A 23,921-nucleotide genomic window follows, 5' to 3' on the forward strand; every position below is an offset into this window, starting at 1 on the left:
AAGCGGACCCGCGGCTACCGATACTGCCGTCGAATTCTTTGACGTCCTCCAGGAAGCGTGACGAATCCGCTGAACTTGAACGCTTGCGGTATTCCGTTCTTTCGTGGGGCGCTCTCAGCTCGACGCGCTCCCCACTAGATGCGGTCATCTGCCTCGATTCTTCTGAAACGCATAGTGTCGGGTTGCTCGCAGATTTTTCATCCAAAAGTCGATTAATAGCGTTCTTTGGATGATGCTTTAATGTGTGGAACGCAAATCCACCAATGGGCGACATTGGCGTGTAACCGGATGGCAGAGATTTATCCCGGTCAAATTTATTACTTTCGATCGAATTAGGTTCCATCATTAGATATTCATCGTTGGACGACCGTCGGTTTTCACCATTTTCTTGTGGATGGCCACACTTTGTACACATAGATTTATCTTTTTCAGATTTTAATGCAACTAGTGGATTGAGATTAGTACTGAGCGCATTCAATTCGAGTTGCGTAACTCCCGCTCTTTTTAATAGGTCTTTAGCGTTTTCATAATGTTCCAGAGATAGAGCAAAATTTAAATTTTCATAATTCGCCAGCGGGCCATCGTCTATTTCAGGAATTTCAATGCTCCTCTTTACACATTCGTTAGATGGCGTTGCGAATTCTTGATGAAGCGACTTTCTCCTTGTTTTTCGAGAAAGGTCTATTGTAGCGTACAAAGCGTTCCTATCAGTAGCGCTTGGTGTGACATTTTCTTTGTTTGGTACAGGGCTGTCACTTTCTGGGGCTTTACTGCAATAGGGCAGCTTTATCCAGTTGTTGGCCCAAGCTGTAACTTTTTGGCACGGGCAGTTAGACGGTTGAAAACTTTCATCAGTATCTATCACTGTCAGTTGTTTTGGTTTTTTACCAAACTTTAATAAACATCCACAAGGTTTCTTTAAAACTATTGTATGAGCAGAAGAACTCTTCGTCATTTTAAATAAATCTTTATCTAAACATTCTTTAAGTCTTTTTGGCGTATCGTAGTATTCTCCATCAACCTATAAAGAAAACAATATTTTATATACACTTACACAACATTATAATAAAAAAATTTTATATCAACTCAGTATTACCTCTGCTGATGGTATTTTTGGCACATCGTAGTTTTGGTACGGTCCTACTTTAGAAGATGAATTTTCTTGTATAGATGATAAATGAGCATGACTAAATGATCTAACTGGCAAGGGCATTGGAGGTTTTCTTGATAATTTTAAATCTAACTTTGTGGGTTTCGGTGGTCGATCAGGTACTCGTTCCGCACCACAGCGGCAAACTTGTTCAGTCTTAGTTATGGATTTATTAAGTGTTTCAGTGCTCCGCACCATTTCATCGGTGATAATGTCACTGCGACCTTCGTCTACTTCTTCCATCGTCCAAGCTGGACTGAAATGTTTGGCACCAGGTGTAAGAGCAGCAGTCGAGGATCTAGATAATGCCCCTAGTTTGGAAATGCAACTCATACATCTTTCCAACATTACATTTCCATTACCGTTCCACGGAGTATTGTCAGTGCCGTCACCCAGTTCATTAACTGACGCTGTATCTCCGAGTCCCATATTATCGTCATAATTTGATCTTTCTGCTGATGGCCAATATGGAGAAATAGCGCCCGTCTCGTCACCAATACAAGGATCTTCATATAAGCGCAGGTCAGTTGGAGGTAATGATCGATCAATAGTGTTTAATTCTAAACGCACATCTGATCGAAAAGCTTTTTGTGACTTCGGACTTTCAATACCTTCAAAATATAAATCTATATTATTTTATACGTTTCATTTTTTAAATCTTCAAAAAAACTCATTCAACTTACCGTCATTTTTCTTAAATAGGAAAGCTCTACGTTTCGGAGAAAGCTGTCCTCTTGAAGCGAGATCAAAATCTCTAACAATATCAGCCGCTTGATCCGACACCAGTACGTGCAGGCCTTCACCTTTCCCGCAGTGAGAGCCACCTTCAAAGCAAAATCGTCCCTCCACCACTCCATAACGTCTACAAAATATAAACATGTCTGTAAAAATGGTCCGTTTAGATAATGCATTATTTTATTTAATAAAAAGTGTTGCGTTATCTACAACACGCAAATTATAAGCTGAATCAATGAAAGATACATCTAAATAAGGTTTACTGTCGCTACCTGAGGTGGCCAATCTCCCACACCCCAAGCAGCTTGGGCGGCACGCCGGCGGTGAGAGCGAAGCGGCGCTGATGCAGCAGCAGGCGTGCCGGCCCGGCTGCCAGCTTGCCCGCGCTTCCCGCCCCTACCACCACCAGGAACTGCCGCGCCTCGCCCAGGTGACCATTCACCTTCACCTGGTTGTAATGCTCTTTCTAACATCATCCCACTCTTCAAACATCACAGAAGTGACATCAATAAACCAAAATTAATTATTGGTTAAGCAAGATTCTGCACAAATCTGAGCATTAACTTAGAGCTAACATTGAGTGTATTCACTCGTATATTTTACTCTGTTTTTAACCCTAAGTTCAATAAGATGTCGGCGTAGGGAAAGCAGGCGGATTAATTTCAAGAGAAGATCAAGTAATGGAGAGTAATCTTACAATATTACTTTAAAACCAATTCTAATAAAATTGAATCGTAAATGTATTAATTTTCATTGTCAGCTACCTTTATTTTAGCCTGTAAACTAGGCCGGCCAATTGAAAGTAAAACATTCATGGATACAAATGCCCTACAAATACCATCGGAGTTCCATTAGCATATGCATACTTATAATTTTATGTTTCATGATATATTATTTAGAATAAGGTTTAGCTCATGACCTGAAAACCCTAAAATTGCTTCTTTTATGTCAAAAATAATGTAAGAAAAAACCTCTTATAATATTTCTTTAAAGAATTTAAATTTTAGGACAATATTAGCTGAATTCTTTCTGAAAACAACTAGGCACTATAAAACTGTTGTATGTACTGACGTAACTGAATCTCTTACACCTTCATTCCGTTAGGTCGTATTGAGTATGAGGTGTGAGAACCCACCTGCCACTGGATGAGGCGCTCTCGCGTCTCGAAGGCTAGCACGGCGGTGAAGTCGGCGCAGAGCAGCGCCAGCGTGTGCGAGTGCTTGTCGAGCGTGAAGCCCGCCTCGCAGCCAAGGTACTGCTGCAGCGACAGCGACGCCTTGCTGGCCGCGCCGCCCCACCGCGCTTTGGAGTCGCGGTACACCTGCAGGTGCACGCAGTCTGTGGACACACAACCGCGCCGCTTGTATAAAACGACACCTGCGGAGCTCGCAACCTAACGTCGAGGTGACGTCACGGTCACGTGTACGTCAAATTGTATTAAAAAATAAAAATGATTTCATTTCAATGTAATGAAAATCGGTTTTATTGTTGTAACAAATAGAAATTAAATAAAATACAAATGAAGTTGAGAAGCTCGCCAATCGTTAATCTTCGCGTGGCAAAGATTAGCGAAAAGCGATCAATACGGACACCCTTCTTAAATCGCACAATAAACTTTTGAAAATAAAGGTCAGGAGCGAGCGGCGCGTGTGTAATAAGTCGCGGTGACACAAAGAGGGAGCGAGGGGATCGGATTCCATTCTTCGTATTTTATGGAGTCGAAAATAATCGCCGCGGAATGCTTTGTACTCTCCGTACGCGATCCACCCTCACACGTCTATTCTCGTTCGTAATGTTACACTTCACACAACCAAATCAATTATTTTATGTTAGTTCTATAACTGTATTGGCTAAGCTATAGGTCTCCGTTACAACAATTATGTAAAGTTCCCTCACAATAAAACTTGTTACAAGTTAACTAGCAATCTAATTTTTCATCGTGATTTAATTTTCAAGTTTCTACTGCCACTAGGTACACTGCAACGAATTTTACATCACAAACTTCATACATTGAGTTTCATAACAACAATTTCCATTAGATGGATTCCAATGAAAAAAGCGTTTAAAATCCTTAAACCATGGAGGTCCGGAAACATAAAAGCGTCGGAAACGTGGAGTTATTAAAGCGATGTGTAACGCGAGATTTGTATGTGAATAATGAAGTGTTGGTCGCATATGAGCTCGTAAATCGGGCAGTTGTCGCAGCGGCGCGCGTATGTCGCGGAAGCGCTTGTTTATCGGCGATAAACGTCGCGCGCGCCGCATCGTCGGGGGGAGAGGGGGGGGGGGCACGACCACCGCTCCTGTAAACTTGGCGGTCATTACACGCGCTCGAGGTTCGTCAATGCTCGATAGGAACACTTGTCCGAACTACTAAATTGTGCTTTAATAGAACGTCTTCCAGAGGCCACGATATTATGGAGAATAATTAAGGTTAGGACTCAATTAAACTCTTGTTATAAAGCTTTTATTATACTTCATAGTACCGTGGAATCCCTTCTACAAAAAGATTTACGTGAATACTTTCATCTTTAACAATTTTTATTAATATGCATGAGATTAACCGGCTCAAATGCTATTTATACACATTTACACTTAAGTACCCTTTACTTATTTCTATACTCAACAGTGTTAATGAGTAGGCAAACAAATTTAACACAAAACAAACAACAATTAATATCATCACTTTAAGGGCTTTTTCTACAGTGTAACGATTGGATACTGATTTAAAATGCGACACACCAAATAAATCTCCAAATACAAAGCAAATGTGTCGCAAATCGCAAGTGTGGCTGAAATTAGAATGAAGCCAGTGGTCCCCCCGAGTGTCGAATGAGGGCGACTCGCTCGACCTACATATATAATAATAATAATAACACCATTGATAACAATTTCAATATAATTAACAAGCGGTCCGCCCCGGTTTCGCCCACGGGCGATACATAATTCTTAAAATGTAGGACTCAGGAATAAAATAGAAATACAACTGTGAAATGATAATGTATATACATTTAAGTAAATTTTAAACCAAATTAAAAATAATAAAGTAGAATTTTCCACGAACGTACATTGAATGTGGTGTAATTAAATAAAATTAACATATATGGCATCGTGTCATCCGCTAACAATTAGCAAATTAGCAGCGAATTAAAGCTGATTAAGCGCACGAGTCCGGTTACCGACACATCGCGTCGACACATACTTCACCCTTTTACTATTATCTGTGGTTTATAATATATTTGTATTGAGTTTGCAGTTTGAATGAAGCTCGTATACTGACTATTTTGGATACTAATGAAGACAACATTTTAATTTAGCAGGCCAAAAGACTTAAAGGTTAATGTGTGAGTTATAAGATAGCAAGAGATAGAGAGAGAGAAAGATATATCCGATTTCAAATGTGTGACTACGATGAAGTGATTTTTATTATATCCCCAAACGATACGAATGAAATCAAAAATTGATAATTTAATTGACTTTTGTTCTGTTTCAAAAAAATAACATTAGAGTGAAGAGTGAACATTGGCATAAATAAATAATTTTACTACCCTACTTTCGAAATCATTCTGATGCTATTTAATTCTGTTGTGTATGCGATCTGACTTGTATTCGTCATGCTTATAAGAGATAAAGTTTCTTCCTTCCCATGTGGAACTTGAATTTCACAAAATCGATGATCGAAATGATATTGCAAGGGTACGCAGTTCTCAAGAGGAGGCCATTAATTCCGCATTAATAGCGCTCCTCTCAGATTGCCGTTAAAACAACCAGTCTGCAGGTTCGTGATAATCTTGACGTTTATTGCTCAAATTGTCTGTGACAGCAAATTAAAGGGTGAAGCAGATAACGAGCGCTATCTCCCAAACCACATCCTCCTCCCCCCCCATCCCCGCATTCCTGCCGCGCCCGCGCCCGCGCCCGTCACGTACCACCTGACGCGTATCGCTGACATTTCAACTTTCTTACGAGGCTTATACCTACGTTATTCCAAATTGATGAGAAAAATCTTACGATATCTTACATCGCAATTGCTGGCAACTGTTAATAGATGGCGTGCAGCATTATATCAGAGCTATAATGCTTTATACACGTGCGCACTTTTACCGAAATATAATGTACGAAATCCAGACAGTATACGATATTAACTATACAGAATAGAATAAGAAAATAATTGAAGGAAGGATTGAAATGAAGCTACTGAATACGAGCACACATCCTACTTCCCACTTAATAATAATAATTAATATTTATTTTACATCCTACTAATACTATAAATGCGAAAGTTTGTAAGAATGTGTGTGTGTTTGTTACTCTTTCGCGCAAAAACTACATTGCAATGAAATTTGGTGCGTAGACAACTGGACAACTGGAATAACATATAGGCAACTTTCTATCCCGATATTCCTACGGGATACGGACTTACGCGGGTGAATCCGCGGGGCGCAGCTAGTTTATAATATTTGTTCCAAATATTCACCCGAACCGCAACAAGCATTTAATCGAAAGTCTCAAGTAAAGAGAAGGCCGTCAGCTTGGGTTTCGTGTCACCAATAAATGGGTTAATTTTACGTTGGCGCAATGAAAGCGGCGCAGTTAAAGGCAAGTTGTGTTCAGTGCTCATTAGCGAACGCAGTGCGCCGCAGTAATGACTGCGCCCACCGGTCGGGTCGACCGAGCGAACACTTCACAATCGTCCCACGTACAAGTCTACACGGAGCTTTACAACCCTTAAGCCTGATCTTTGCGCTTTTCATTACTCTTCCGTCATTGTTTCTTAATCATAGACTTTCCTTTCATTCTTTAAACGAATAAAGATTTGGGCTTTCTAGTTTATAACGACACTATATTTTGATTAACAAGCGGCTATTCATAAGATGATTTATTTTTTTATTTTATACTTACTGTGTGCACAATAGTGGATAGAATAATACAGAAATACAGATGATATTGTATATTTGGCTAGCTCTACCATATCACCGGACTATATAAACGTATGGTTATAATGTTGGTATTAATTTTATATTTCTGTATCCTAGAGACAATAGGTATTATGTTATTTCACAATTCTCAAAATTTGTGGCTTGTTCTACAAGGTTTGTCGCAATGGGATTAAAATATATTACAGATTTTATACTTATTAGATTGCAAATCTTAAAGGTTTGGGCACTTAAATACGGCAAACTTTTTTTATTTAACAATATTGTGAAAACATCATTAAGGTAAACACCGAGCGGCGCAGGAGTCCCGCTAATATAAAGATTAAGCTGTAAGCCTGTAACTCAGCGCCGGGCCTGCTGTAATTACCCAAACACAGCCGGACCGGAGTTTAGTCTCGAGCTCCAGTATATTGTCACACAACATACTTTATAAAAATAATATTGCTCCCGCCTTTGTGCCGCATTTTACAGAGAAGCTTGCGTTAAAAATGTTTTCATAACAACAAGTTTATTAACAGCCCGTACGTGATACATCTTTCGCTAAAAACAAAAAATATAACGTGTGTGAACTAAATAGAAAATACAGGAAACTAGATAAGCTGAAACGTGTGTGTACAAAAAATAGGGGCACATTATTAATTAACATATTTAAACTTTATAACCATGCAAGAAAATCCTGATTTTGATAACGATGCTTTAAACATAGACAAAGAATAAAAGTTAATCCGTTATCACCATTTTATTACTGATAAATAATAGTAAAGCTTTCTTCCCGGGGTCGAGAATCCCCAGAGCACGCGTCCCGCGGGAGGGGGGACACCCGGCACGCGCGCGCTGCGTGCGACCTTCGCTGATCTGCGCCGGTAATTGCCCGTGCCTCATTGATAGCGACCCTTTGACGTCCCCTAATGGCTATATTTGTAAAGCGGATTATATTTACATGCAATACACAAAAAGTGTCAAACTACGATTCACGCTAACAGGATCATGTGGAGGAAATTGACCTCAATTTCTTTGTTGTAATAAATTTTTATATTGCTGTCGTAAAAATATATAATAATATTAATGTCCTAAGATAAAGTGAGACGCCCTCTGTGTGTTACCGTTGCGCGTGTGTGGAGGTGCAGATTGCCCAAGAGTCGGCCGCTGGCGCGCCTTCAGCAGACACACACATACTCAGCGCATCCAACGTTGCCTACAAGGCAGAAACCTTTATATACTTTTCACAATCCGTCTCCACTTTGCACATACGGGAGCGCTCGTCTTGCAAAATATAAACAATAATCGGTGTACACGCCGCAATAGACTTCTGAGCGTATACTGATCGTACACCACCAACTAAAAACTCAATCAAGCATCGTTGCATCCTATGGAACAGACTACGATAAAGCTAAATTGTTTTCAATAAATAGCAAAGTGAGCGAGATCTCGTGCAAAGTAACGCTTTATTAGATTATGAAGGTTGCGGTTAGCGAATAGCGACCCGCTCAGCGCGTCCCTTCTTGTCACTTTTCGGGATCGTTTTGGTCGCGTTCCTCGAGACAAATTGTGTTATTAAACGACATAATCCGTCCTTTGTGCAAACGTTGTCAGGTCTGATAGCGATATGTGTGACGTCCGGTCTCCCCAGTCAAGCCTGAGCCAATGTTTCACTATGTATTATAGATAATAATATATTTTTATTTTTTACTGATTTTTCATTCGCATGGTCCAAGAAGACGTTGTCAGTTACGATATTTCCAATATAATTACATACTCAATGTGTAATAATATTGTTTCATCAAATATCAACGTGTAGCAACTAAAATTGTAAAACGTCATCCTAATAAAACCATTATCAGTTATTTGAGTAAACAATCACCCAATCCTACCCAATCAATCAAAACAACAGAGGTATACAAATAGAAAAAAAAAATAATCAGATATGTCGTATTATTCACTCATGAAAACAACATTCACAAACAGTTATTTCAGTAATTGTTACTTTGTTATGGGCCAAATATGAAAAACTTACATACTGTGTTTTTAAAATTTATAACTTCTTATGTTATCACGCGAGGGGCAGTTCAATTTTTATAAAATGTTGTTATGTTTTTCAATAACTAGTGGCGATAATTGATTTTGCCCTTTAATAAACATGTATTTGAATCAATGTTAAGTTTCCGAAAGTTTTCCTGTGAATTACCAAGAACCCTCAATAGTTTTGTTAACAAGATGGGATTTAATTTTTAGTTTTATAGCATTGAAATGCTTTATAAATGAGAAATTTTGAAAGAATAGAAAAAATTTGATCACGAGGCAGGATACGAACCTGCGTTTCTTGCCTAACCGTAGCAACGCCTAGCCTCTCGGCCACCCGTGATCTCTTTGCTACGGTGATGATGATTTCAAGATGGGATTTGCTTAATAAATTGTAAAGGATGTCTTGATAAAATCAAGCTGTTCAAGTTGCAAATGACAATATCACGTCACTTGGCTCGTCTCGTCGACCCAAAGTAGCCGAGCCCCTCAGCAACCTGCCCATTGTTCTGCAGATATTGCTGATGCGGCAGTCGGCTTGCATGCGGCCACTTCAACTTCTCTACTTATATACTTTAGCGACGCAACTTGAATGCCCACTTGTCACAGGTTGCACAATCGCTTTAAATCGATGGTCATTTGTTCCTTCAAAACTTAAGAAATTAACTCTCTAAGGTAAATTTTAATTAAAATATCTCTTAAGTATTTGAAATAATATTTATTATTATTATATAAAAAATTTAACAAACGATAAATACCTGTATAATACATATATTCAAATCACCGAATCCACACCAAATTCCACACGCCATTTGTGCGAGTCTTTTATTCCCAATTGCAATATTGTACGTACGATATTTTATGGATTTCAGGTGAAATCGCATGATAACAGGTGAATAATAACTTCTAGGTTTTGAAGTCGGTAAAATTTTTGGATTGGTTACTCTAAAGCAAAAAACAGGTTAATATAATTACTATAAGCGCCACCCAAGCCAGTAGCTTGTTAGTTACTGCCTGTGATACTATGCAGTAAGGAGGTAGAATCTATGTTTATCTACTGCTACCCTTAGAATCGGCACAGGCACCGATTTCAAATAGATCAAATCAAATCAAATCAAAAATACTTTATTGTGCACCAAATCATACATAAATAAATTCTATAAATAAACTCTATAGAAGCACAATAGATGTGTGGGTAGCGACCGTAATTATTATATCAATATATTTTTTTTGCTTTTGAGTGCTTTTTAGATTATTATTATTTAACATTTTTGTAAAAATATAATTATGTAAATGTTAAGATATGAATTCATCTGAAATGCGAAATGTATCGTTCGCATAATACGTACACTATTTCAAGTAGGAAACCATAAAAATGGCACTATAATAAATGATTTGAACATTCGTAATTATAAGGGATCCGTTTATGTCATTTGGCTCCGATGTTCTAAAAAACAAGTCGTCCGCCTCGTGATGGAGAGATTTGGTTGTTTTATTTAGTTAATAGGTCCGCAGCCCGACGGGATTCACAAAATCTCGATTAAACGCCACACTGCGCACACTACAAAGGCTGTCGGTACCCACTGCCGGCTCCCCGGCTCCCCGGCTCCCTCGCTCCCCCGCTCCCGCGCTCTCCCGCTCTCCTAACTAGATACGTCTTGCGGCTTGCGTTAGCCGTATACGAGATCACTACTATGTCGGACTTCTTTTTTGTAAATTGTGGATTTACAAAAGAATACGGTATCTAACCTCATGTTACAAAACAAAAGGAGTATATTAAAACAATTTTGGCAGTCAGGAAAGATTAGCTACAAATAATAAAAAGACACAGGTACTTTGTAGTGACAATGTAAGTCAAATTTATGAATTATGGTTTGTCAACAACCAGAGGAATGCAAGAAGAGTCAGGCAATGCTCACCAGCGACGGGCGACAGCTTCCTCATCACGCACCACCTCGACTTCCACTGAAATAATACACAAGATTATAACATCATTCACCATTCTTTCTACATCATTATATAATTGCATTGCAAGTATTATTATTATAGTTATTATATTAGGTAACCACGCAAACGCTGTTTTGCTTTTCTCTTATCATTTAGGGGTATGAATAATAGATGTTGGCCGATTCTTAAATCGGCATCTATTACACACCTATCCGATATGCACACAAAATTTCATGAGAATCGGTGCAGCCGTTTCGGAGGAGTATGGTAACTAACATTTTTGGTTGGTTACTATTCATATACAGGGACCGAGGCCGTCATGGAAATAACGTTTAGGCTGTTATTAGCGAAGAAGAATTGAATGCAAAATGTATGTTTGAAATGAATGTGTAGCACACTGTGAAGGTACCTTCTTGCCGTCGCGGAACTTGACGGTGCCCTCGATGATGGTGTTGTCGTCCGCCATGCTGGTTACCGCCGCGCCCGCCGCCGCGCACCATCACCGCGCATGTCACCACGCCGCGCCTGCCCCGCCCCGCACCCGCCCCACGCTCCGCTCTGCTCGCCCGCGCCGCCCGCGCCGCACGCGCCTCGCCACGCTCACGCGCCCAACTCTGCAGCCGCTCTTGGCAACAGCGACATCTTCTGCAACGAAAGTTCCAATTGTAATAATTACCATGAATAATGATTACTGATAGCGGTATCAATAATCTAACAGTCCGAACGAAAGTGGAAGTCGATCTTCATGAAATAATAAATGCCCTTAAAAACATACACGAGTATATTTATTTGTATGTTCAATTTAAGTTTAGAATTGATATTGTTTCTCAACTGCTGGAGATTAGCAACTATATATATACTAATAAACTACGGACTTTCTTGTTCTCTCATCTTACTTAGAGAAATTTCTACTCATTCAGGCAACCAAGTCATATTTAGAAAAAACAAATCTGCTGAACAGGAAATTGGTCTGCTTTCCAATTTCACATCTTCACACTCAGAAAATGGAGATAGTTGCATTAACGTCAAAACTTTCAACACAATCTGATAGATTACTTGCAAAGAGACAGGAGGCAATTGAATAAGAGACATCTCATGAAATTGGTTTAGGAGTTATTTAACTGCCCGCACAATGCATAAAGTTTGAATTAGTGTCAAATTAGCTTATCTCTGAACTAAAAAGTAAAACTCGGTATTCCACAGGGAAGTAAGTGTTCTTGGTCAAACCCATTCTATCATTTACAGCAATGACATACTAAAAATAGCAACAGAAAACTCCAATTTCATTGCTGACGCCGTCAATACTTCTTCACTACTATCTCTTACATGGCATAGATTGGGAACATGCACACAAGGTTGTAAAATCTGGACTGTAATTACCCATTCGAGCAGCTCTCAACAAGTTCTTGACTTTTTGATTTTAAATTTCAAGTAAACTAAATACTTGTCTTGTTCAAAATCTGCATACTCCGTTCTTTTGCTATTAGACTAGCAAACTTTATTCATCATCCAATCAACATCATTGAGGCACCTTTCTATACAAAGTGTTTAGGAGTGTCAGTGGACAGCTACTTAGGCTTGGTATAATAAACAACAGAGGAATCATGCAAAATAAGAACACTCATCTTTCTTGAGTTCAACCCGAATAAAAGAAATGTATATGTTATGAATAAAAAGGGGGGTTTGTTAAACATTAGTTTGATCATAATAAAATGTACTGCAATTCTACACAACTGCATAATAGATGTTGTCAATGGTTAACAAATCGCAGCCAGGCACAAAGCTAGTTGGGCTGAACGTTGAATAATCAACATTCGAGGCACAATCTCTACGAATACGCCACATTTCTAAGTAATTCGGCATTTTATAGGATTCGATGGCTAAAAGTTTTGACAATATATGAAAAGCGACATCTATATCTTAAATGATATATAATTATTAATCCAACAGAATATTAAAGTACAATTGATATCCGTGTTATATTATATTGAGGACCACGAAGGAACAAATATAATTCTAAACTGCTATTAGACTTCCGTAGAGATTATAAAATGAAAGAAAAATAAACAAAGTTGCTTATTCTTCCTTCATTTTATAAGATCTTAATGCTCATGCAAGTTGTTAAATATCATATTGCATTTGAATTAAATTAAGCAAAGGTAAGATAACATTATATATATAGGTGATATAGGAATTGTTAAACAAACAGTTGCTTTTATTCCCACAATTTCTGCTTATCGACGGCTTAGTTAATAGTACTGATTGAATTAGGAAACCTTAACATATTACCGAAACATTAACATTAACTAATCCTTACTTAATTTAATATAATTATAATGCAAAAGTAACTGGGTGTATGTGTGTTACGCAATCACACCAAATGAGTCTGCTCAACTTGTACCAAAATATGTAATCACCTAAATAAATATACTTAAAACTGAGTAGTACAAACTAAGTTTCGGGTCACTGCTGTAAGTCGAAGTTTGAATGAAAAAAAAAAATTATACGGAATGGCAAACATCCTCTGTCTTGCGAGCTGTCTAGTGAAAAATTATGTATAACACAAGCACAGGTTGCTTCATTCCATTTCAATATCCACCCATGCTTATTGGAATACCCTATGTAAAAACAAAAAGTGTAATTTCCATATGATCGTTCCTAGTCACCAAAAGTTAATGTCGAGATTATGATTTTAAAAACAGAAACACAAATTCAGAACATCTCTCATTTTTCCAGTCGTAGTAACAAAATAATCTTCCGAAAATATAAGATTTATAAATAAATACAAATTATATCTTTTGATAATAGATAAAACATAGACTTTGTGTGCAAGTTCATAATAATATATTATTAACATCGACCTGTACCATTCGTTTAAAAATTTTATCATTTTTTGAACTGTAATCATATAATTATAAACACATAAAACGATATAAATGTATCAATATTTCGAACGCAATAAACGTGTGCGATAATGATGCATGCGACCGCGGCGCACGGAGCGCATGACATCGGATCGCTATCGCTATCTGACGAGTTATCGCACACGTCAAGCATTAGAAAACTCTTCACGATAACCCTGAAATTATCACCAGCGAATGGTAAGAGCAATATTTAAAATCCGTTATAAATCTTATGCTCATTTTGTCAAACGTATCCTAATATTGAAAGGCAGAACTTTGTTTGATTGTTTAAACGCGACAATCTCGATAACTACAGGTCCAATTGTTTTATTTTTTTGTGTTGCTCATGTAACGAAAAAAGGATGTTAAAGATCTTACTAAAACAATAAAAGCGGGAAAGAGATTAGAAAAAACATCCCGTTGTAGAACAGACCACGCGTGGGTCAACCACTTAGAAGACTCGCTACTTGCTACTGATAGAAAAAGTGAGGTCCCGTATCCCCTAGTGAGGTATGGGGCAGATGATATACATCTGTTTCACTGATCGATTTTATTTATGGACAAGTAGATGATCAGCCTTCTGTGTCCTGCCAGACCGATATTTTTATATTAATTTATATTGTCCGTACGTCGAAAGCAATTCTCTGTGTATAAATAAACATATATTATTCCTGATATGCCTTAAATATTATTTGGGATAATGTTCCATATGTGGGAGTCGTGCACGCTGCCGCACGAATTGGGCCAGCTCGCACCGGAGGAGTACCACACCACCACAGAACAGCGTTTGCCGGGTTAGCCTAGTGTATAAAATTCTTACAGTTTCTTATAATATTTATTTATTTTGTCCAGCCATAAAAATACCTAAAATTTAATTTTTAGTTTTATAGCATTGAAATGCTTTATAAATGAGAAATTTTGAAAGAATAGAATAGAATACCTAAAAAATAAATAACATAATAAGGCACATTTTAATAATATGAAAGCCTATAATCGTTACGTGTCTAATTTGGTAAAAATATGTTAAAGTAGTCCGCCCTGGCGTCGCCTGTGGTACATATTATTATACAGCCTATGTCACTCAGTGATGTTGGAGCTTTCTAATAGGGAAAAAAACAGTAGTTTTTACGTGAAAACGATACAAACATACAATAGTTTCCTTTTTATAATATCTATTGGTATAAATGTTTAAAAATTCAAATCCAATTTTCCAAAATACATGTATGGAAAATTTAAAATATAGGCGTCTCAAGAACAGAACTCAGGGACACATTTTTATATCTTATCTATCTATCTAATTTTTTAATATCTCCTATTCGAATGACTATATTCAATTAATGGCAATAAGAACTAGTTTATTAAATAAGGCAATACGGTTGTACAAGTGAAAAACGAAGGACTCTGATTGAATTTCAAGAAAACTTGAATGAAATTCTTTCACTACAATAAAGCTGAACTATTCAAATGTTACACAGGCAATGTTATATCACGGATCAACTCGTAATAATCAATAATATATAAATCAATGTTAAATACTATATAAATATGCATGTACGTAATTAATCGCAACTTCACTATATTCCTATTCATGTGTACAAAATGTGTAAAAAAAGTAAAAGACAAACAGTTGGTCGTTCGGCTATCTCCGGGCGCACCCACCGCACAGGAGGCACCAGCCGAGCCGCACGCGATGCGCACACTCCACGTGGCGGAACTTATCTCTTACAAGCCATTGCTTCACTAATCTCACGATAATATCACTTTTCATAATGATATTATTATAATTAAACAAATAAGATATGAGGTTTCAGGCATGTCGACTCTGTAATTTTCATTTAATCCGCTCATATTGCTTATTGCGCTAATTATTATTGCAATATATAGGGTAAATATTTACTAACATAGAGATAAAATAATTTTTTCTCTCATTCGTATAGTTCTTTTTTTTCGTTATAGTATTTCTACAAATTGTTATTAACTAATCTATATTTATTAAAATATAAGCAATAATTAGTTAAAACGTGTGCACCCTATAACACTGGACCAACTGTTCACACAGGGCGGAGTGCGGACAGCAGTGTTAGTGTTTACTGGGCAGCCGCGCGGGCGGCGCAGGGGAACATTTGAATCCGGCGCCGGCCGACAGCTACGTAATGATCGTTAAAGCTCAACAACGGGTGCTACAATTCTCATATATATTTGTTTGCTCGTTCCAATACGATGCAAATAAAAAACCTCTTGTATAACAAGCGGTACTTGAAATCTCGCGACAATGGGATCGCGTATCGATCCAATTAAATTTCATACGCAACGATAGGAAACGAGTCAATTACTAGAGGCTGTGAGTTGCGACTTGCGAGCGCTGCCACCCTCCAGCGTGTGCTCCTGTCAGCCGCCGAGCACCCGGACGCTTCCCAGTAAACATTAGCACGCGCGCTTCGACCGCTTCGCTGCTATTGTCAATCAATAATTTTCGAGTTTTGATACATTTCCACTGGGTAATAGCAATAAATTTTCAAATATCTATGCTTTTTATATATTACTATTCGAATAGTCCAAATAATCGTTGAACACGTTAAATGAGTTATATATCATGAGTATTCTAGTTTGAAAATCCACGTCGACGACGTGAGAGACTTCGAGAAAGTTTAAGAAATGGACTCTTAAAAGCTCACCGAGGAGCTCGAATTAAGTAAATCCTCTCATAAACCGCTTAGCAGCAACCGCCCCGGCCGGCTCGGGGACACAGCACACAAGCAAGTGCTCGCCGCAGCATGCTCCATGTGGATGGTGTACACACCACACGAGGTCGCTCGCATAGTATGCCCAGAATGCACAGACTCAGTGCGTACATTTTTTGTATTATTATTTTTATAATTATAAAAAGACTTTAAAGTTACAAACATCTTCGCCTAAACATAAAATAATGTTAATTTCTTTGAGATTATAGAGGACAAAAAAGAGTAACAGTTTCCCAATATTTGGATGGATGGGCCTGGCTTACGATATTATATCAGTAATATTATATCATATAATTGGTTTAATTAATATCTTTGAATGGTACACCTTCAAAACTAATTTATCTCGAGTGTACCTATCTAATGTGTGGTATGTACCTAGAAAAAGAAAAGACTTAGAAAGAATTAGTGTAAAATAAAAAGAAACTTTTATTTTAAGTACCTACCTACATTTGAAGGTCAGTTTAAGATAAATAGATTAAAATATAAATGATAAATGGATAATCATTAAATTTGCTTACGTAAGTAGGCATTAAAGTATTTAAGTTTAGTATTATGTTAGACTAGCTTTCCGCCCGCGGCATTAACTGCATCGAAATCGTCGAAAGAAAATTCGCATAGTTTCAGTCCCCGTGAGAGTTCCGAGATAAAATTTATCCAATTCTTTTTTCAGGTTTCATACGACAAAGAATAGATGGAAGAACTTTGCGCCTATGTGAAGGTTTCCCTTTTGAGCCGTATTTTACATTTTACTCCATCGAAATTGTTGATTTTATACAAGAGTCAAAATTGCATGTTGATGACAAGTAAATTTATATCTCCTTCGCTCCCGAGACTATAAAATGATGTTATAATTTGAATGATGTTAAGTCAGCCTCGTGGTCGGAAAATAGTTCAGTATGCGGTGCGGAGAATAAACTCCACTCTAATAGTGACAAGTGTGAATCAATGATATTCAGTCGTTCAGCCAATAATGTTTACGTTTTGGAACGAATAAAGTCGTGACCTAGGCATTCGTCGTATTTCATGAGCATATTCATGACAGAATTTTTAACTTTGCTGGGTTTCATAAAGCGCCATTAAGGTTTTGTACTCGGCACTTGTTAAGATTATTCTAGAGAACCGATGCCTGGTGTCCCTATGAGAATAAGTACGTTCTAATGTTCGAACAGGGACAAAAGAAATTCTTTAGGAATTTGGTTAAAAAAATTATAAATATTACCCATATCTTCATTCTCCAAAATGTTTGCTGGGTAATTTGTTGATAAATGAGGTGGTTATCAATTCGACAGAATTTTATTGTATTTGTTACCTAGTAACTTTTTACTGAGTAAACCGATTTTCACAATTCTTCTTTTATTTGAAAGCTGATGTCTCTTATGCAGTCCCATTGAACTTGAACATTTAAAGTACTTTTAACGTTAATAATAAAATAGCTTCTTATTAATTTTTTTGAAATGCTGATACGGCTAAATTATGTATTAATTAATTAAATCATGCCGAACTTGTCAGAGGATCCAAGAAATTATTTCACTTGAGTCTGTGGTGTTTGACTAATATAGAGACAGAGTTTGATGCATAGCACCGAGCGACTGGTACAAAGACGTAGAGTCTACGTAGAGTCTAGGAGCCATATTACGCCATTTTTGAACGAGATCTTAAAATCATGACTTAAAATTAAAGCCCTCACAGAAATTTCAATTAGCCTGTCTTATGTTATATGTATATGCAGGTTTCATGAACCCCCTTTTTGCAGTATAAGTTAAGATGGATTACGACTATTCGCAATGTTGCAAGTAGAAGCTACGCCTAACAACAAGCTATTACTTCATACCAAGCAGCCACTTTCAGAGGAAGATTACGCTGTGCTGCGGTAAACAATTGTAACAACTTCCCTCCACCCATAAGGTTACTAAATAATATAGTAGCAATTAAAGTACTTGCGATAATTCTTAATTGATGAACAGCGAGAACAAGGTATGACAGTTGCTCATTAAAACGGCTCGTCGGAACACTGTTGAGTTTAGTCGGTAGTCTACTATTGCAGTGAGAGTCCCAAATAATCCCGCGGGCCTTGGGTATGCATACATTCTCCACTATATAAAAAAGGTATGACATTTTTAGATTCAGCTCTTACTGAAATCTATACTCGATTTCGATTAGAACTGCTTTGAATAGTCAAAATACAGAAAAATAATAATATACCACCGGTTCTGAAAGCTATATTTACAGTGAAAAGCCGGAAAAATACACTGTAGTTGCTTTTAAAATTAAGTATATTACAACATTTTACATTTAAAATAATCATTCCAGAGAACTGTCCTATAGTTATTAAACGAAAACCTTGAAAAATGTATAAATGAAATGACTCACTTCGAGATCCATTTAAGACTTTTTTTATTTGGGAGTCGAGTACACACCCACACAAAACCGGCGTGAAATAGTTGGTTTAATTTATCTTCCATAAATTTCATAATTTTGTAGTAGGCTCTCCTAACTACTTAATAATTTTTTTACAAGATTTTTAAATTCATTCCAACTAAACCATTTGATATACTTAGTTAGGAATTATAAAAGTTTGCATACCTTGGCCCATGAGTGTTTTTTTTACTTTTTTACCGGAAGCCGGAAAGTAGGAATTTCTATTTTATTTCTGTTCCTCGTTTCATACCAATGGCTGTGTATTTTCGTGCTTAAGTTGTTGTTACTGTGTACATGTAAGATAATTAATAATATGCTGTGACGGGACAGTCAGAATGCCAGTAGTCTTAAATTGATCTCGAAGTAACCCTTTTTTGTAAAACAAATATATTTCCTGTATCGGCTGCCCTACCCTAGAGAAGAATTCCATACGACACAATACTTTGAAAATAGCTAAAGTACACTATACTTGCTGTATCTATCAGTGAGATGCCTAATTTCTTGCCCTGCATACGCAGCCGAACTTAGCAGCAACGGTGTAAGCATGGGCTCCGGCTTTCCGTTGTTGATTCTCGTCTAATGTTAACCAAAGAAATACAGTATATTCAACTCCCTATTTAAGGTAATGCCTCTTTTCAAATTTTTACGTTTACAAGTTTTAGTTCAACACAAATACGTTTTTTAGTTAGATCAGTGCAAAAGAGCATTGTTTACTTTGTCAACATTTGGGTCATATCTGTCCACATAAAAAATGAATGAGACTGCAAACAGAAACTTTTCAAACATATCTTGCAAACCATAACTTCTCTGTCTATATATTAGAGTATATTAATAATCTACCATTAATATACACCAAGAACAAAAAGGAACCTTAGACAGATCCCTGCGGAACACCAATGTTCATCGATGCACCGCTGGAACGTTCTCCTTTAACAACATCCTATTTTGAAGGTATGAAGCTAACTAGTTATGAGCTAAATCTTTAATTCAAATAAACGGACAGACAGACAGAGTTACTTTATAATACTATTCAGTTCATAGGTCCACCACTAGTACCGTTGCATTCAATGCACTCTAAATATGTCGCATAACGTTATACTACTTTATTTCATATTTCCTTTTGAATTAAATTTAATAATTTAATGTTACTATTCCACTTGATGGCAAGATGCTTAAAAGTTAAGTATATAACTACATGGGAACTTGGCCTGTGGTAAAATAAAACTACCTCTTTGTAGGTTAGTAATGCGATAACGTTAGCGGCACGGCAATTTGATCAGAATGCATCACCACAGGTATACTACCGTGTTAGCGGTTAACCTGGCTTCGAAATACCTAAATATTGTAGTTTCAAGTCTTATATTTGATCTGCGTAAAATATCGGCTGTGTTTTCAGTTATCCTGCTATTCAAACGATTTACATTATTATTATTATTATCTTATCACTAATAAGCTATGTTGATCTGTTCACTTACATCGATGATTATTTACGTTTGTCCTCGGTAATAATCTTGAAAGATAAAACTTGCCACTGCACTAATTCACTATACACACACCTCATACGAACAATGCACAACACAGGTTATCCGGTTACGAACTTCGCGAGGCGTTACACTTGAAGCGTTGAGAAAGTTTCAAGCGGGAATACTTCTCGGAAAAGTTTATCGAGTGTGACGCGGGGAAAGGAGATAAGGCGTAACGTCAACGCGGCAAGGGCGGAATCCTGACTGCCGGAGCGGGAGCAGCGGCCCCACGTCCGCGGTCCGCAGGACGAGCGAGCTAGAGGGACGCGCGGGGCGCGCGGGCGCGCGAGCGGGGGCCAGGACTCGCCCGGAGAGAGCCGCTTCAGCCGCTCTTCGGGGAAATTTTGACGAATGAGTCGAATGACATTCTGTAACGTTCGCGCGCTGCATCCCGCTAATTGTGCGTGTAATGAATACGCGGCGACGACGGCGCCGCTGCCGGTCTCACGGCCCGCACGCGCGCTGCTGACGCGGGCCGCTGATGATTATGAAATAGATATATTTAAAAGAGTTATTTTATTTAACAGATAATATAACGATTTTAGGTTCTATTTTCAATCAGATTTTTTTTATGTCACAGTCGGCATGTAGCTGGTGGGTCGCCTGATGGTATGCGCTACCACCGCCCATGAACAATTGTAGAGGCATAAGGTAATTGCAGAGCTTACGCCTCTCCAAATGGATTGTCGACTTTTTGGGAAGGGGTTAAGAAAGGATTGGCGAGAGGAATAAAGGAAAGGATTGGGAAGGGAAGGAAAAGGATATGGGCCTCCGGCTCCGTGCCGTTTACGTGCCGAAGCGTGTTCGACTACCACTTAGATGATAGATAATTGCAGAATATATATGACTTACTTAGTTTCCAATCATCGGGCACGGTCATGACACACATTGCCCTCCTAATTAGATCGATATATATGTATTTTGTAATATTCTACATCTTACATTATTTGACACGGCCCACTGCTAACAATTTAATTATCACATAGTTTTACTAGGGTTCTTAATAATCCTTATATTGAATTTTTTAGTATTATATTTGTTTGGTATATGAATATCAATTATGTGATGTTTTAAGGTTTACTTGCTTAGAAGATCACAAGTGTGTGACATCGAAACAATGTTTTCAATCAATCATTTTTTATGAGCTGTCCGCCGTCCATAAAACATCTTAACTAAATGAAAGTGCAAGATATCGATTGCTTGCATTTCGCACATTTGAATGCATCGCCCCGGATTTGGCGGCTTATTCATATCACCCTGAGAGCATTGTTCACGCACACGATATTGTCACCCGTATCTCAGTGAGCTAAGACCGATAATCGTGGGTCGGCCGCGTCCCGCGGAGGGCAGCGCATTTGTGTGAGATTGATTACGCGCGTGTCGCTCGAATTGCAAATAATTGACACATCATGCGTTCTTGTAATGTCGAGGGACATTCACTTCATTATTTAAGTAATCACTTCGCCAGCTGTTTCTTGGCATTCCATGAAAAATATATATATGAATATGCTTTTAACTAACTGTGTCCCAAAAGAAGTGAACCGTTGTATCATTGATACGTCTCTCTCGTTGTCAAGTAATTTAGCTTCCCAGCATAATCAATTAAGCTGTTGTTGTACTGACCACTGTTGCGTTGTATGTGTCGCTGTTTGTATAGCTAAATATAGTGCCTCACAAATCAAAGACACGTTTAAAATTATGCTTCTCCAGGTGACAACAAATTTTTGCTACAAATATCAAAACTTAGAAGTTCAAGTCACGGTTCCAAATACTATATAGTATATTCAATATACATTAAATTTGCTTTGCGCTTTTTTGTCTAATGTGACCAGAAATTTCGGGGTAATAAGTCGGGATTTAATGCTTACGAAATGCCTTAAATTTTAATTCAAATATTTTAGTTTCTGAATATGGATATTTACAGCGTACATGTGCGTACACTAAGTGTAAACAATAAATATTACGTACAACACTAACGTGTATAGTATACGCATACTTGTCGCAAACAATAATAAGTTGCAGAGCGGACTAGTGAGACTGCGCGGCATAGCGGCGAGCGCCTAGCGCGGCCTCAGCTTGCGTCACTCACATTTGTTGATAAATGATAACACACATATAGCGGGCACTTGCTCTTGAAACTCTTTTCAAAGATTAATAATGATTAATGGTAGGAACGCAATCACCACTTATTCTGAAAGTAATCACTTTTTAATACTTATATCTATTTAAACTTTTTTAAAGCTTTATTAGTTCTTGTATTGTTTAATTGAAGGACCATGAAAGTAGAACTACTGTTTTAAATCTAAAAATCATGTATAGCTAGTAGTTCAATTTCAAGACAAATTTCGGGAGCCGGCAGTATTTATATGAGCACTTGCTTTTCAGATTTTCAGGGTAGATATTTTAAGTTTATAACTTAGCAGTTTTCGCAACATTACCTACTCGTTTATTATTCATAACCAAAATCTTACCAAAAATTTAACCAAAATTCTTACATACATGAAGTAACTATTCGAATGTTTTTACAATCTCTGAACGTTAGTTAACAGCTAACAATTTTTTTAACATAAAACTGATCCGCTTCCTAATATTCCGAAGATCCGCTTCCTAATTTCCCTTAAGATTCTAAGTCTAGACCTAGACTAGGACTAAATGGCAGGCACCAGTTTTCAAATAAAAAAGAATCATCGTCAAAAATCGGTTAACCCAGTAAAAAGTTATAAGGAAACAAACAATAAACAGGCCATTTAATAAGATCCTCCTTTATTTGAAGTCGGTTGTAAATATACGAAGAAACAAGGGCACGGTAAATGCAACAAACACTGAGAATATTAATAGCAACAGGTAAAGTTACAGATTTATAAAGATAACGATTTTACTCATATCTCCATATTCTATTGTTAGACAATCCGACCGACATGCGCCTGCACCAGAGGGTCGTGCGGCAGACATGTCGTCAATACGCGCTCGTTGCTACAGCATCGAGTTGTGACGTCACGCAGAACATTAATCCGCGTCACGACACAAAGCCTGTCAATAAGCGGCTCCTTCGGCAGACACTCCTAACGATCCTCATCTTGATTGATTGTCCATTGGATACACGTCCTCAGCGGCCGCACCGAGCTTTATCAGTAACGACAGCCGAAGGAGGTTGACCTTAAAATATATTCAAACAATTTTGTCGCATTTTATTCTAACAAACATGTCTTCATCGAAACTATTCCCTTTAAATTTTAAAAATCCTCAAAAATACTGGTTGTCGCATACAAGTGACAACTACATTTTTTATTTTTTAGGAAGTAAATATAGAAAGAGGGTTACGTTTCATTTGTTTGAGTTACGAAAATAAAACAATAATTATTTCGTATAATATGTGGTCCAACCCAGACTGGAACTTAATCAGTACGATATTACTACATCATTGCCTTTAATTCAAACACACTTGTTATCTAAGTAAAGCAATAAATAATAATGTTTGAATTAAAATTTAAGAGTTTACTGAGTTTATTAGATATGTCCTAGACGGTTTGAGTTTGAGCAGCGACAGC

General features: G+C 37.6%; 1 protein-coding gene across 1 annotated transcript in view; it reads right to left on the minus strand.

Annotated features, from left to right (window-relative positions):
- The window catches only part of LOC119840238, a 14,034-nt gene extending 2,704 nt beyond the window's left edge, over positions 1 to 11,330 (minus strand). The window contains exons 1-7 of the mRNA XM_038366751.1: positions 11,198 to 11,330; positions 10,761 to 10,806; positions 3,021 to 3,223; positions 2,158 to 2,333; positions 1,834 to 2,012; positions 1,097 to 1,761; positions 9 to 1,021 (exon numbers count right to left, since the gene is read on the minus strand). Of these exons, the coding sequence (XP_038222679.1) occupies positions 9 to 1,021; positions 1,097 to 1,761; positions 1,834 to 2,012; positions 2,158 to 2,333; positions 3,021 to 3,223; positions 10,761 to 10,806; positions 11,198 to 11,254 (2,339 nt within the window). The 5' untranslated portion in view covers positions 11,255 to 11,330. The remainder of the gene's footprint in view (positions 1 to 8; positions 1,022 to 1,096; positions 1,762 to 1,833; positions 2,013 to 2,157; positions 2,334 to 3,020; positions 3,224 to 10,760; positions 10,807 to 11,197) is intronic.
- Between the last annotated feature and the right edge of the window lie 12,591 nt (positions 11,331 to 23,921).

Source organism: Zerene cesonia, chromosome 5 (genome assembly GCF_012273895.1).
Source record: "Zerene cesonia ecotype Mississippi chromosome 5, Zerene_cesonia_1.1, whole genome shotgun sequence".
Classification (NCBI taxonomy): domain Eukaryota; kingdom Metazoa; phylum Arthropoda; class Insecta; order Lepidoptera; family Pieridae; genus Zerene; species Zerene cesonia.